General features: G+C 53.9%; 1 protein-coding gene across 1 annotated transcript in view; it reads right to left on the bottom strand.

Annotated features, from left to right (window-relative positions):
* Nucleotides 1-4,838: 4,838 nt before the first annotated feature.
* GALNT16 (polypeptide N-acetylgalactosaminyltransferase 16) overlaps nucleotides 4,839-12,902 on the bottom strand; it is a 102,860-nt gene continuing 94,796 nt past the window's right edge. Inside the window, exons 14-16 of the mRNA XM_061429239.1 lie at nucleotides 10,774-10,915; nucleotides 9,847-9,969; nucleotides 4,839-6,965 (exon numbers count right to left, since the gene is read on the bottom strand). Coding sequence (XP_061285223.1) covers nucleotides 6,828-6,965; nucleotides 9,847-9,969; nucleotides 10,774-10,915 — 403 coding nt within the window. The 3' untranslated portion in view covers nucleotides 4,839-6,827. The remainder of the gene's footprint in view (nucleotides 6,966-9,846; nucleotides 9,970-10,773; nucleotides 10,916-12,902) is intronic.

Genomic DNA, 12,902 nt, shown 5'->3' with positions numbered 1-12,902 from the left:
GGAGTAGAAACTCTTCTGTAACCAAGTCAGCCATGTGTGATTGGTACTGGGGAAGAAACTCATAAATCACACAGAGCAAGGTTGGCATGCGGCATCTGGCTCAGCGGCAAGCCATGGCCCAGGCTCGTGCCCACCCACCCTCTGCCCCAGAGTCATCCATCACAGCCCAGAGCTCTGCAGCCTGCTTAGCAGAGGCCAGGCCTGCCGCACACAGTGTCAGCTCTCTGACCCTCGGTGCCAGGTGGTAACCCACGCCCTCCAGGAGGACACCAGGAACCATCTCAGTCATCAAACCAGTGGCTCTCAAACCCGAGTGTGCATGAGAATGCCCCAGGGGCTTGTTAAACTTAGATGGCTGGACGCCACTCCCAGGATTTCTGATTTAATAGGTCTGGGTGGAGTTCAAGAGTCTGCATTTCTAGTAAGTTCCCACACGTTGCAGATGCTGCTGGTCTGTGGGACCACCTGCACTTCTGTGGAACTGAGTTTAAACCTTGCTATTTGTCCTTGGGCAAGTTTCTTCTCCTGACTGAACCCCCACTGCCTCATCCCTAAAGAGGTCACACCAGAACCTACCTCACGGAAGCGTGGGCACGAAATGAGAAAACTCACGTTGTAGCCCTATTCTGTTCTGGGATCTCAGGAAATGCTCGATCCCAGGAAATGCCCCCCGCGTCCTCCGTGTTTCATTTTGTGGGGCTCAGAGACTAATAAGCAGGAAGCATGGAGCTGTGAAGATGCCAAGCTTTTAAAGAAAAGTGAGAGAAAAAATGAACAAATACAGATTGGGTGCTTTCTGAATGCAGTGTTCTGATTCCTAAATGCAAAAACACCTTATCACTCACAAAAAAACAAGCAAAACCCAGCTACAATCTTTCATTTCATTCATTCAACAAGCCGGCATTTACCGGGAGTCCAAGAACCAGGCTCTGGGATCCGGCTGTGGGAAGTACGAGGCTGAAGCAGACACAGGTCCTATAGTCACGCTTCAATAGAAGAGAGAAGACAAGTCCACCGGCATTAAGGAGGCATAAGGAAGAAGGTGCTCACTGCAGCCAGAGAGGAACATTCAAGATACTGAAGAAACAGTCCAGAGAGATGTTTTCAGGCAGGTGGAAGGTAGGGCAGGTTTCCTTACAGAAGCAGCACTTGTCTGGAAAATGGGTAGCATTTGATCCACGGGGATAAGTAGAGGGTAGAAGGAACACAAAAGTACAAACAGGAGAAGACAAGCTACAATTTCCAGAAACAGGACGCAGGGCAGTTTGGCCGGATTGCAGGGTGAGGGACGGTGGGTGGGAGCTCCCATTTTCTCACTGTGACCTGATTTCACCTTAACAACCGCCGACACTCCCACCCCTAGGGAGAACAGGCTCTGGAGAGCAGCATCCATCGGGGCTAGAGCCATCCTTGACCGGAAGCAGAGGAGCCTGGAGCTCTGCAACTGCCCTAGAGGGCTGGGGGCCTTCAAGCCACGTGGGCCTCAGAGAGCCTCCTGGCTTGCTGACAGCCGCTTCTCACCCAGATGGTGGCAGAGGCCCCAGCGAGGCCCCTTGACTCCTCTCCTGGTTCTGGACTCTCCTTCCCAGCTGGGGGCATTTCTCCTTAAGGGGGAGCAGGTTCTGGCTCTGCTCTGGCCCCCAAACCTGGTCTCCACATTCATCCGGCTCCCAGGGAGTCCAAGGGGCCGCGTGCCTTCCCCTTGGCCTCTTCCTCTCGCAGTGAGGTCGAGGGCCAGTGTATTCGGCGTGCACAGTCTGCAGCCAGCTGGCCTGACTCTCCCCAGCACGGCTTCCCCACTCCACACTCCCCCCCACTTCAGAGCAGTACAAACTTGATGACCATAGTGTCGCCTGGGGCACCCGTCATCACACAGATGAAACTGGGAGTCAGCAGATCTAGGTGGGAGCCTGGACACAAGCACACTTACAAGCACAGGTGATTCCAGCAGGTTATCTGGATGCACCTTGACAGACAACTTATTTGAAAGAAGCATTGTTGAAAGACAGGTCTGATTTTCAGATTGTTTAAGGGGTCAGAGATAACCAGAACCAGGGAGCAAGACAGCAAGAAGAAATCGAGTCTTTCTGAACACCTGCCCAGTCATTTGTATTCATTCTCTGCATATAAGGATCACTGAATTTTCCAGGCCATCTCGTCCCACCTTTTCCTTGGCCCTCCCCAGACTGAGAAAACTGAGCCCTGGAGGAATAGTCACTGGCTCAAGAAGAAGACACATCTGTTTGGGTTTAAATGGCTCCCGTAGTTCTATCTAGAATTCTTCTCTGATTACAGCCTGGTCCACAGCATCACCATGCTGCGTGCACTGGGGGAAAAAGTCAAGACCACTGGGTAATTGCCGCTGAGCCTCCTCCGGCTGGCCAGTATGGCCCACTGGCTTTATCAGGCCTCACCCAGCCCACGCTTTACCTGGCCCGAGACAGGTAAAGCCCAGAAGGTCATGTCGGTGTAGAGCCCAGCTACTCAGGAAGCATTATGACTCCCTGGCTCCCAGGCCCCTCTGTGGTGCTCCCATAGCTCCCGCCTCCCCTGTGGTTTTATCATCTAGTGCCTACGTATCTGTCCGGGCTTCTCCGGTGGCTCAGATGGTAAAGAATCCACCTGCAACGCAGGAGACCTGGGTTCAATCCCTGGGTTGGGAAGATCCCCTGGAGAAGGAAATGCAACCCACTCCAATATTCTTGCCTGGAGGATTCCGCGGACAGAGATGCCTGGCAGGCTACAGTCCATAGGGTCGCAGAGAGTCAGACATGACTGAAGAGACAGCACGCACGCATGCCTGTATCTGTCCATCTCCTCTGCTAGAACAACAGTTCTAGAACGCTTCTGTCTTGTTTACATTTGTGTCCTCACCCTTGGCAAAGTGCCTGACATGCAGCAGGCACTCAGAAAATGCTTGTTAATAGCAGCAATAACACACACTTACTAAGCAGTATAAAGGGCCGGGTACTTCGTGGTCATTAAATAAACCAGTCCTCACAAAACCCTCAAGAGCTATGAGTGAACCCATTTCACAGAGGAGGAAACCAAGGCTGGGAGATGAAGTAACTCTTCAGCTAGCTAGTGGCAGACTGGCATGGCTCCAGGCTGACTGGGGTCTCTGGGTCCCCACTCCTGCTACACCCTTCCCAGCTCTCCAAAGCCTCCACCCAGCTCAGCTGCCCGCAGCCCAACTGCCAGGTCAGGACAGAGTGGCCCCTCCCTGCTCCACCGCAAGGTCTTTGCTAAGAGCCTGACGGTGAAGACCTTTTAAGATGAGAGAAGCTGCCTGGGTCCCCCCCTTTCCTGTTCTGGAGGAAAGAGACCATCGCAGGGGACTGAGAAATACCACAGACACTGAGAACATTCACCAGGATAAAGTTGTGGACACCGTGAACTCCTGCCCTTCCTCTCCAGGTCTCTTTTCCTGTTTCTTTGGTGGGAAGAGGACCACACCCCACTGGAAACCATCCTCCCCAGGCCTGAGGGCGCCAGACCCATGGGAGGACGGAGATGTTGCCTGGGTGATATTCTCCTAGCGGTGAGCGGAGATACCCATCCGGGGGGAGCCAGGAGTCTTTCCAAGAGAAGCCTTTGTGAAGGCAAGTCACAGAGGCCAGGGACGGAGAACCCCTTGCTGCTGGCCCCATGCAGACTCCCCTCCCCGCCTCCCCTCCCTGGGTGCTCTGGAAGACTCCTCTTTTCTGATGGGTTCGGGTTACATAAGGCCCAAGGCTGTTCGTGGTTAATGGCCAGCCCCGGGGCTTTACTGAATCCTCCAGAGGCTGGTTAACAGCAGACAGCCTTAGTTCCCAGGGGAAAAAAAGAGAGGGGTGAGAGAGAGAATGGGGTGAGAGAGAGAACGGGCCTCTGGAGAGGCTTAGAGGAGGGCAAGAGAGAGCACCGCTCAGGAGAAGCCAGCACCAGAGCCCTTCAAGGGTGGGAGTGAAACTAGACCCAAATGGAAGGAACGCTGACTCAGCCAGGCCGGAAGGGTGGCCCGAGAAGGCGACAGGCCGTGGGCTAAGCTCCTTGAGAGGACGAGGGACAGACGGACTATGCAGCCACGTCGTGTGCTTGGAACCGTCACCAGCCAGAGCTTTGCTCCGGGCCCATCGGGGCTGGTGGTCAGTTCTGGAGAATCCCAAATGAGCCACCCTGAGACCAGGTCGGGGTGGGGGTGAGAATGACTGTGTCCGGGGAGGCTTAGTCACGTGCTGGCCTGCCCACTACAGTTGATCTGTGCGCCGAGGCCGTGCTTATTTTCACCTGAGTAGGTTCAGTTTCTGATCACAGAAATGGTGGGGGCTTTCCATTGGTTTCTATGGAAACATTAGACAGAGCATCTGCTACCCAAGCAAACAAGGCTAGGGTGGTAAGACTCATGCTGGAATGACTCGCTGTTCTTACTTAGGAAAATTGCCCCACCTGCATTTTTACTGCTGCCTTCTTGTGTGGCAGGGGAGAGGAAGGGCGGTTCAGAGGGACCAGCTGGCACCTAAGGAAGGAGAGAGGGCTGGAGAAACCAAAAGACAAGCATTCAGAGAAGCCCCTTGGTTTCCACTTCGAAGCCCCAAAGTAGGGTCCCATGATGAGGTCACAAGAGCCTGGGCTCCTGTCCCAGTTGCCCCATCTCCTGGCTTCCCCCAGGGCGGCCAGCCTGTTGTCCAGGAATCCCTGAGGTCCCACGGAGGGGGACGTAGGTGGAGGAGCAAGCTACCAAGTGCAGGAGGAGGTGAGAGTTGAGCATGCTCAGTTTTCTGGAATACAGGGCGGGAGGGAGATGCTGAAGGGCTTGGCTCTGGAATCAGAAAGGAAGGCGCTGGTGCACATGCCCATGTGAGAAGTGGTTTTATTCCAGGTGTTTTTCATAAAGACGAGGTCCTCAGGGACAGCGAGTGGCACATGCTTTGGTCGAGAAGAGGAAAAGCAAAAACAGAACAGGGCTGAGTCCCAAAGGAGGCTGACAGGTGCTGAGCCCGGTCCAATCACAGGGAAGGAAGGGGCCCTCTGAAAGGCTGAATGGCAGTCCTCTTACTTTCAGTAAGAGAGGCCCGAGATTCCCGTCCCAAAGGCCCACGCTACCCACCGGGGTAGACACACACACAAGGGAGATGGCGATGGATAAACATCTCACAGAGGATGGCAAAAGTGTGGCTCTGGGGGCCAAGGGCTCCTCGCTGTGAGCGCAGGGGGTGCAGGCTGAGGCCCAGGAGCACTGCGGAGAGCCAGGAGGTGAAAGGAAACCACTGAGAGCCCTCCAGGGTGGGTGTGGCAGACCACAGCCCAAGGCTGTGCAGAGGGAGCGGGGCCAAAGCAGTTGAGGCACACTAGGGAAGGGGAGGGGCGCGGCAGCTCCAATCCAGAAAAAGCCAGACCCTCCAGGGACCAGAGGCCTCTGTATGAACCTGGGACAGTCCATGGATCCTCTCCCCAGGACAGTGCATATATGCACACACATGCACTATTTGGGGGACCATTTCAGGAGATTCCTGGGCCCTCCAGAATCTATCAACTCCTTAGGCATTCCAGGCTGATTTGCTTTGGGTAGGAGACAACCCCCACCGCCGCCCCCCGCAGGAATCCTGGTATCACCAGACTTTTGCCTAAGATCACTTGGCCTAAGCCAGTGGGGCGGGGGAAGAGGAATGTTGGAAATATTAATAGCAGAAGCGGTTCCAAGACCAGGCCCTGGGGGAGGGGGAGAGAGGCCCAGTGGGTGTGAGAAGGAACTGGGAACTCTGTACAAACTGGGGCCGCCAGCCAGCCTGCTGGCCGCTGCAGTAGCCGAGCCCCAGGGGCCTCCCTCTGGCAGTGGGGAGTCCAGCCTGGACAACTTAGTCCTCATGGTTTACCGATGCTCCCCGTTCTTACCGCCCTGCACCCCGACCCCATAATGATGCTGTATTTACAGAGGCAAGGGCTTTAGAGAAGGCAGGAGTCAAAAACTAGCGGGAAGGACGGGGCTGCTCAGGACGGTGCCTGTCCTTATGGGGGTCCACCCGGTGCGCCCAGGCAGGGGCTCCGGGAACCCGCTGGTCTTTAAGGCCCAAGGGAGAGGTCTGGTCTTGACACATATCCAAACAGAAGTGGGATCCGTTTAATAAACTGGGTCCCGAGGCTGCCCCTGGAGGTGCTCCTGCAGCGCCCTGCTGAGAACGTGGGAAGCAGAGCGCGGGACTGGAGGCACTGGGCCCTGGGAGGAACTAGGCCCCCGGGCGAGACCAATTCTTTTCCATGCTTTGCAGCTTTTCTGTTCCCGTCTTTCTGCAGCTCACCCATCCTTGGCCCTGGCTCCCATCCCTCCCGCACCCAACCCAGCGCCTGCCTGGGACAGACCCCTGAGCGGCTCACTTCTTCCTGTTCCCCACCTGCCCACAGGCTGCCCCTCCCTCTGCCTTCCGCCTGCCTCCTGTCCACGGCTGCCCACGCTCTCCTCTTGTGCCCGACCCCACAGGCAGGCCCCCGGGGCCCAGCAAGACTCGGGGGAAATGCAGTCCTCCTTTTCCCCAGCCCACGAGGAGAGGCCCCAAACCACTTTCCAGGCCTTGGGAGAGTGAAGGGCAGTAACAAAGGGCCAGGCTGCCCAGTCGCAGTCCAGTTATCCCCAGGCAAGGCCAGGTGGTGGCCAGGACAGCAAGCAGGGCATTCCCCCTGCGTCCTCCCCGTCCAAGCTTTGCAGCATCGTGTGTCATGGCAGCGGTGTTGGCTGATGATTCCGGCAGAAATGTGACGAGATGGAGACGGCCCGCTTTATACTCCCCCACCCCAACCCCCTTCCGGTCCCAAAGTCTCATGCAAAAGGTACAGGAGGCCGGGGGCTACGGTCATGTGTGCGGCAACAGCTGCCACTGCTGGGCTGGGATGTCGGCCTGGCACTTGCTGGTCACCAGCTGGGCAGGCTTGGCCTCCAGGCAGAGGCCGCTGACTGAATGCTGGATGAAAGAGGCTTTTCTCCTCCATCTCTGAGGGGAGAGGCAGAAAAGGGGCGGGGGAGAGAAAAACAAGGATTAATAATAATAATAACATCCGTACCCGCACTACACATGGGTGTAAATGGCCCTAGGACACAGTCCCATTTAAATAGTCCGTGTCCTTTGCACTAAAGACAAGAGGCACTGCACCCCACATACAAGCTTTAAACCCAGCCCTCCTGATGTGTTCTTGCTTCCATAGGTTGGCATGAAGTTACTGTCTAGTCAGAGGTCCACAGGCTGAATGGAATCCAGAGGTGGATTTTGTTTGGCCTGCACAGCGCTTATCTAAAGTTTGGCTTAGTCGTCACATAGAAATCTGCCTTTCCAGCTTCCCTTTAGACACAGGCACAGTCTCTTTGGTTGCAGCTGAAAATCTGCTGCAGGTGGGGTCCTAGTTTCTGGGTGGGAGGGGCCAGGTACTTGCTGGAGCCACAGTTAGAAGGGAGATGAGCAGCCCCAGTTGCAGGGGGACACAGGGTGGGCAGAGAAGGGAACCATCTGGGAGGTGGAGACAAGGCGGAAGGCGTGGGGGCGGAGCTGCAGGGTCTGGATTTCCCCTAGGAGTGCGGGCTGGGGGATACAGATCGCTGAGAACCAGTCTTTCTTGCCCATGTGGTCCCAGTAGAGAGGGATTCCTGGCTTCAAGGTCCTGGGCAGTGGGCAGGACAGGGCCTTTGGTCCCTCTGGAACTCACAGCATCCTACTGCCTGTGGTCTTCTAGTCTCTGACCCCCTGGGAGGGGCTGGCCACATTCCCCGGCTGGCGCTGCTGGGCCATGCCATTCTTTCATCCATCTTTCATCTAGTTTTGTTCTATGAAGAATGAATGTAAAGACTGAATCGATCAGTCATGAGGAAGTGCTCCCCAAATCATGTGATTCTCATTTCCTGTTGGTGCCATCAGACAGTCTTGGGGTCCCTCCCCCAGAGTCTCCTGGTCACTAGGTTCTAGCCTGGCCAGAGAAAAAATACCATCTCATGGTGCCCTTCCATCGCCACAGTCTCAGTTCTTGTAGATTCCCTACAAGGGACAGCAGGGAGGGAGCCCTTCATTTCATCAGTGAGGAGATGGAGGCTCAGAGAGGTGAAGAGGATGACACCACTCTACACAGGTATCTCTCCCACAACTGATACCCAGGTGGCCTCGGAAATGGGGTCAACAGAGGACTAGGAACGGAGGCCCAGACTTGAGAAGTCACTGGTAGTGGGAGAGTTGCTCACCCTTGTCCTCTGGAAGAGGGGCTCCGCTGTTGGGGGCCCTGTAGGACCTGCAGGGCAGAAGGAATGTGGCCAAAGAGATTCCTAGGAGTCCTGGTCAGCATGAAGGGGAACACAGAGAGGGGTGGCTGCCCTCAGAACTACTGCCTTGACTTTGGCCTCAGCAAGGAGCAGGTGGGAGTGGGCTCAAGGCTTGACTCTCACAGAAGCCAGCACCCCAGGTGAAGGGGACCCTGGAGACACACATCCCTGCAGGGGCAGTGAAGGAAGGGGCTGGCAGGATGTGCTGCAGTGTCCCAGCCAGCGAGCAGACCATGGCGCCCAAGCCTCTCTCTCTCACACACACACACACACACACACACACACACACGGAGGCTGGAGGGAGAGGAAGGATCTGGTTGCTTTTCCAGAATGAAATAGCAAACTGCCAGCCATCCCTAAAGAAAGAACTGACCCATGCAATCGAAAAGGGGGAGATAAGAAAACGCTGGCAGCTGACTGAGAGGCCAGGCGCCCTCCTGCCCCTGCAATGCCCTGCAAGCTGGCCAGGATCAGGCACAGTGAGGGCTATCGAGAAGGGGTGGGCAGAGGAGGGGCTGAAGCAGAACTCTGGCCTTCTGGTCCATTCCCGGGCAGATGAGCAGCCCTCCCAGCCAGGAATGGAGCAGGGCTGACTCTGTCGTCGGCTGCTGTGTGCCCTGAGCAAGTGACTGCATCTCTCTGAGCATCTGTTTCTTCCTCAACAGGCGAGCCTGATCTGTCTCCCAGGATTAGTGAAAACAGGGCAAGTGAAAGTTTGACAAGAGGAAAAGGCAGTGTTCACAGGATACTGGCATGCCAGCTTGGAAAGCACCATGGTTGGGTCTCAGTTTCCCCAACCAGCCATCAGTCAGGAGATACTGAACACCTACTATGTGCTGGGGCAGGACTGTGGCCTTAGGAGTCACACTGGGTTTGAATCTCAGCTCCACCCCTTCACAGCAGTGTGATCTGATACATTTCTTAAACTCAAGGAGCTTCAGTTTTTCACTTTTAAAATGGGGTTAGTACTAGGGCCTGGGGCTTCCAGGTGGTGCTAGAGGAAAGAACTTGCCTGCCAATGCGGGAGACATAAGAGATGCAGATTTGATCTCTGGGTTGGAGAGATCCCCAGGAGGAGGGCATGGCAACCCACTCTAGTATTCTTGCCTGGAGAATCCCATGGACAGAGGAACCTGGCGGGCTGCAGTCCACGGGGTCGCAAAGAGTCAGACATGACTGAAGCGACTTAGCACGCACGCATGCACACACTAAGGGCCAGATTGCTGGGCTGCTGGGAGGATTAGATGAGATGATCTACGTAAAACCCCTGGCACAGGTTCTCAATAAAACCTCACATTTGTTTTGGCTGTACTGGTTGTCAGGGACTAGGGATACAGTGTTGACAAGATAAAAATAGTGAGCCCGCATGGAGCTCACAGGATGCGGGATGGACATTTAACAACTGTTTACCCAAAGTACTTCCTCATGAGGAAAACAACAGACTTGCCTGGATACTGGCTTAGGCATCCCCAGTCCTCACTCTGGAGGGCTTATTTGAATCTATATGTCACACCTTCACTATGTTCCCCTGGGTTGCTGGTCAACCTGTGCCTGGGGGCAAGGAGGCTTACCTGCCTGCCTTCTCTTGGGTTGCACGCCTGCAGTACGACCAGGGATCCTGGGGAGACAGAGGTGGAGGTGGCAGCGAGGCACTTCCCCTGCTGCTGGATGAGATGGTCAGTGAAGAGCCACGCCTGCAAGACAAGGAGCAGAAAGTGGAAGTGAAGTCGCTCAGTCGTGTCTGACTCTGTGACCCCGTGGACTGTGGCCTACCAGGCTCCTCTGTCCATGGGATTCTCCAGGCAAGAATACTGGAGTGGGCTGCCCGAGCCAAAAAATACAGCAATGAATGGATAGATGGGTAGATAGATGATAAAGCAAATACACTGTGTATTTTGGTAGAATTTTCTACAAATACTAGGGATGGGTGGATGGCTAATCACTGTACAATTCTTTCAACTTTTCTATATGTTTGAACTTTTTCATAATAAAATATTGGGATGGAGAAGCTTATCTGGAGCCAGCCAGAGGATGTATGAAAGGATGCTCAAGGAATGGGAAGAAAGATAGGACATGGGAGCAGGGCAGCTGGGGTCAGGTCCGTGCCGGGGGTCTCCACGACCTGTTCTAGTTTGACGTGAGTGCATCAACTCTCATATGTTGGACACGTGTTCACAGGAGTCCTGGACACTCTGATGCCTGTCTGTGCAGGCTGCCCACAGCTGCATCTGGGGAGAGTACTGGGTTCTGTTTGGGTGGCATTTCTGCCCCTGCAAGCAGAAAGCAGGTGGTGCTCAGGGGGCAACTGTGTGACAGGCTACAACGTGGGTGGAGTGTGGCGGGAGCAGACCCAAGGAGCAGAGTGTGAGGGGGCAGCTTGCAGGGTCCTTGGAAAAGTGGGTTTGTGGAAGGTGTAGACAAGAGAGAGGATGAGACTGGGCAGATGGAGGCCCCTAAGCCTTCTCCTGGGCCTGACCCGGAGGTCCCAAGCAACGTACCTGGGCCGCTGGGGGGTTCTTGGCAGACCCTCTGCAGATCCCCATTCCGAGCTGGAAGTTACCAGCTGTGTCCTGGCCCTGGGATTCTAAACAATTAGTCCCCTGCTTAATGATGCCCGGGAGCACTTCCTTCACGGGGACACTGAAAGAAAAGGCAGTGATCAGGCTTGGCCTCTGCCCTTCCCGGAGTAACCCATGCTTACCCAGAGAGCAGGGCCCCCACCCCGAGGTGACCCATGCTTACCCAGAGAGCAGGGCCCAGGCAATCCCAGGGCACCCAGGTCTCCATGGGGAGGGACACTGAGAGGCAGGCCTGGCAGCAGGGGAAGGTGAGCAGGGGACGGTGAGGGAGCAGGGGTGCCCCTGGGAACACTGGGCCTTTCCCCCCCTGGGTTCTGGGCAGCTCTGGGAGCCCCAGGGACTGCCCTTCAGACCAGGCCTGAGAGGAGCTGGTGGGAGAGAGCTCAAACCAGAAGCCAGAGCTCCCCAGTCCTGAAAGAGGAAAGGCTGAGACTCAGATGTGGGCTCAGTGGGCAATCTCGAGAGGATAGGAAGGAGTTGCTTTGAAGAGGCAAATGTAAAATATACAAATATAAAGATGTGTTCAGTCTCACTAATAACTAAGGAAATATGTATTAAAGAGTTACCATTGTTTGTTTGCCATATATGTATATTTATTTATTTATTTTGGTTTTTTTTTTTAAATTTTATTTTTTAACTTTACAATATTGTATTGGTTTTTGCCATATATCAACATGAATCCACCACAGGTATATTTATTTATTTTAAAAATATTTATTTATTTGGCCATTCTGAGTCCTGGTTGCAGCCTGCAGGATCTTTGAGCTTTGTTGTAGCCTGCAGGATCTTCAATTACAGCATGCAGTCTCTTATTTGCAGTTTGTAGAATCTAGTTCCCTGACTAGGGATTGAACCCAGGCCCCCTGCACTGGGAGCATGGAGTCTTAGCCACTGGACCACCAGGGAAATTTCTATATATTTATATACATAAAATATTTAAGTGTATATATATAAGTGAAAGTGTTAGTTGTTCAGTTGTGTCCGATTTTTGCGACCCCATGGACTGTAGCCCACTAGGCTCCTCTGTCCATGGGATTTCCCAGGCAAGAAAACTGGAGTGAGTTGCCATTTCCTTCTCCAGGGGATCTTCCTGACCCAGGGATCGAACCTGGGTCTCTCGAATTGCAGGCAGATTCTTTACCATCTGAGTCACCAGGGAAGACCATATAATATATAAACAATATACAAATTATACATTTAAGTGTATGTGTGTATATATGCATATATACATATATGTTAAATATTACTACCTAGTGTTGGCAATGGCTTGGGATTGGATCTTTTCATATCCCACAGATGGGAGCATAAACTGGCCCACCTTTTCTAGAGGACAGTGTGGTACTATGTATCAAAGGCCTTAAAAGTGTGCATACTGCTGCTGCTGCTGCTAAGTCTCTTCAGTCCTGTCCGACTCTGTGCGACCCCATAGACGGCAGCCCACCAGGCTCCCCCATCCCTGGGATTCTCAAGGCAAGAACACTGGAGTGGGTTGTGGGGAGGGAGCTCCGCCCCTGGCAAAGGTCATGAGGAAGGAGGCTTGGCATACGCAAAGGCGGGATCAAGCCTCAGGAGTCTCCCTGGAAATTCTTGAGCAATCTACCCCCAAAACCAGAGTCTGCCTACTTTCTGCTTTGTGCTTTCACCTACACCTCCGACTTTATGGGGGGCTGTCCCCCACTACCTCTCTCTGAAAAAAGAGTTAGCTTACAGATCCAGTTAATAATTCCTGGGTGTGACAGTGTTTCAACCTACAAACTCCTTTGGAAGTCCTCTAGCCTGCCTGATTAGGTTTTTCCGGCCACATGTGATTGCTCAGAGCCTCCCAACTGTGAGAGGCATGAGATGTTCTAAACTGTCTAAATACAGATTCCTTTGAGCAGTTAAAAGATTGATTAGAAATTGTATTGGTGAAGGGATTTTCACTTGTCGGGCCAATGTTTGCTGCTAAGTTTCCATATCCCTTACCTGCTGTGTCCCTGGCAGTGTATTGATTAATATAATTGGTGTAAGTAGTAGCTTTAATGTTTGTAACCTGGGACCCTTGAGTT

Source organism: Bos javanicus, chromosome 10 (assembly GCF_032452875.1).
Source record: "Bos javanicus breed banteng chromosome 10, ARS-OSU_banteng_1.0, whole genome shotgun sequence".
Taxonomy (NCBI): domain Eukaryota; kingdom Metazoa; phylum Chordata; class Mammalia; order Artiodactyla; family Bovidae; genus Bos; species Bos javanicus.
This window is presented reverse-complemented; position numbering and strand designations above follow the sequence as displayed.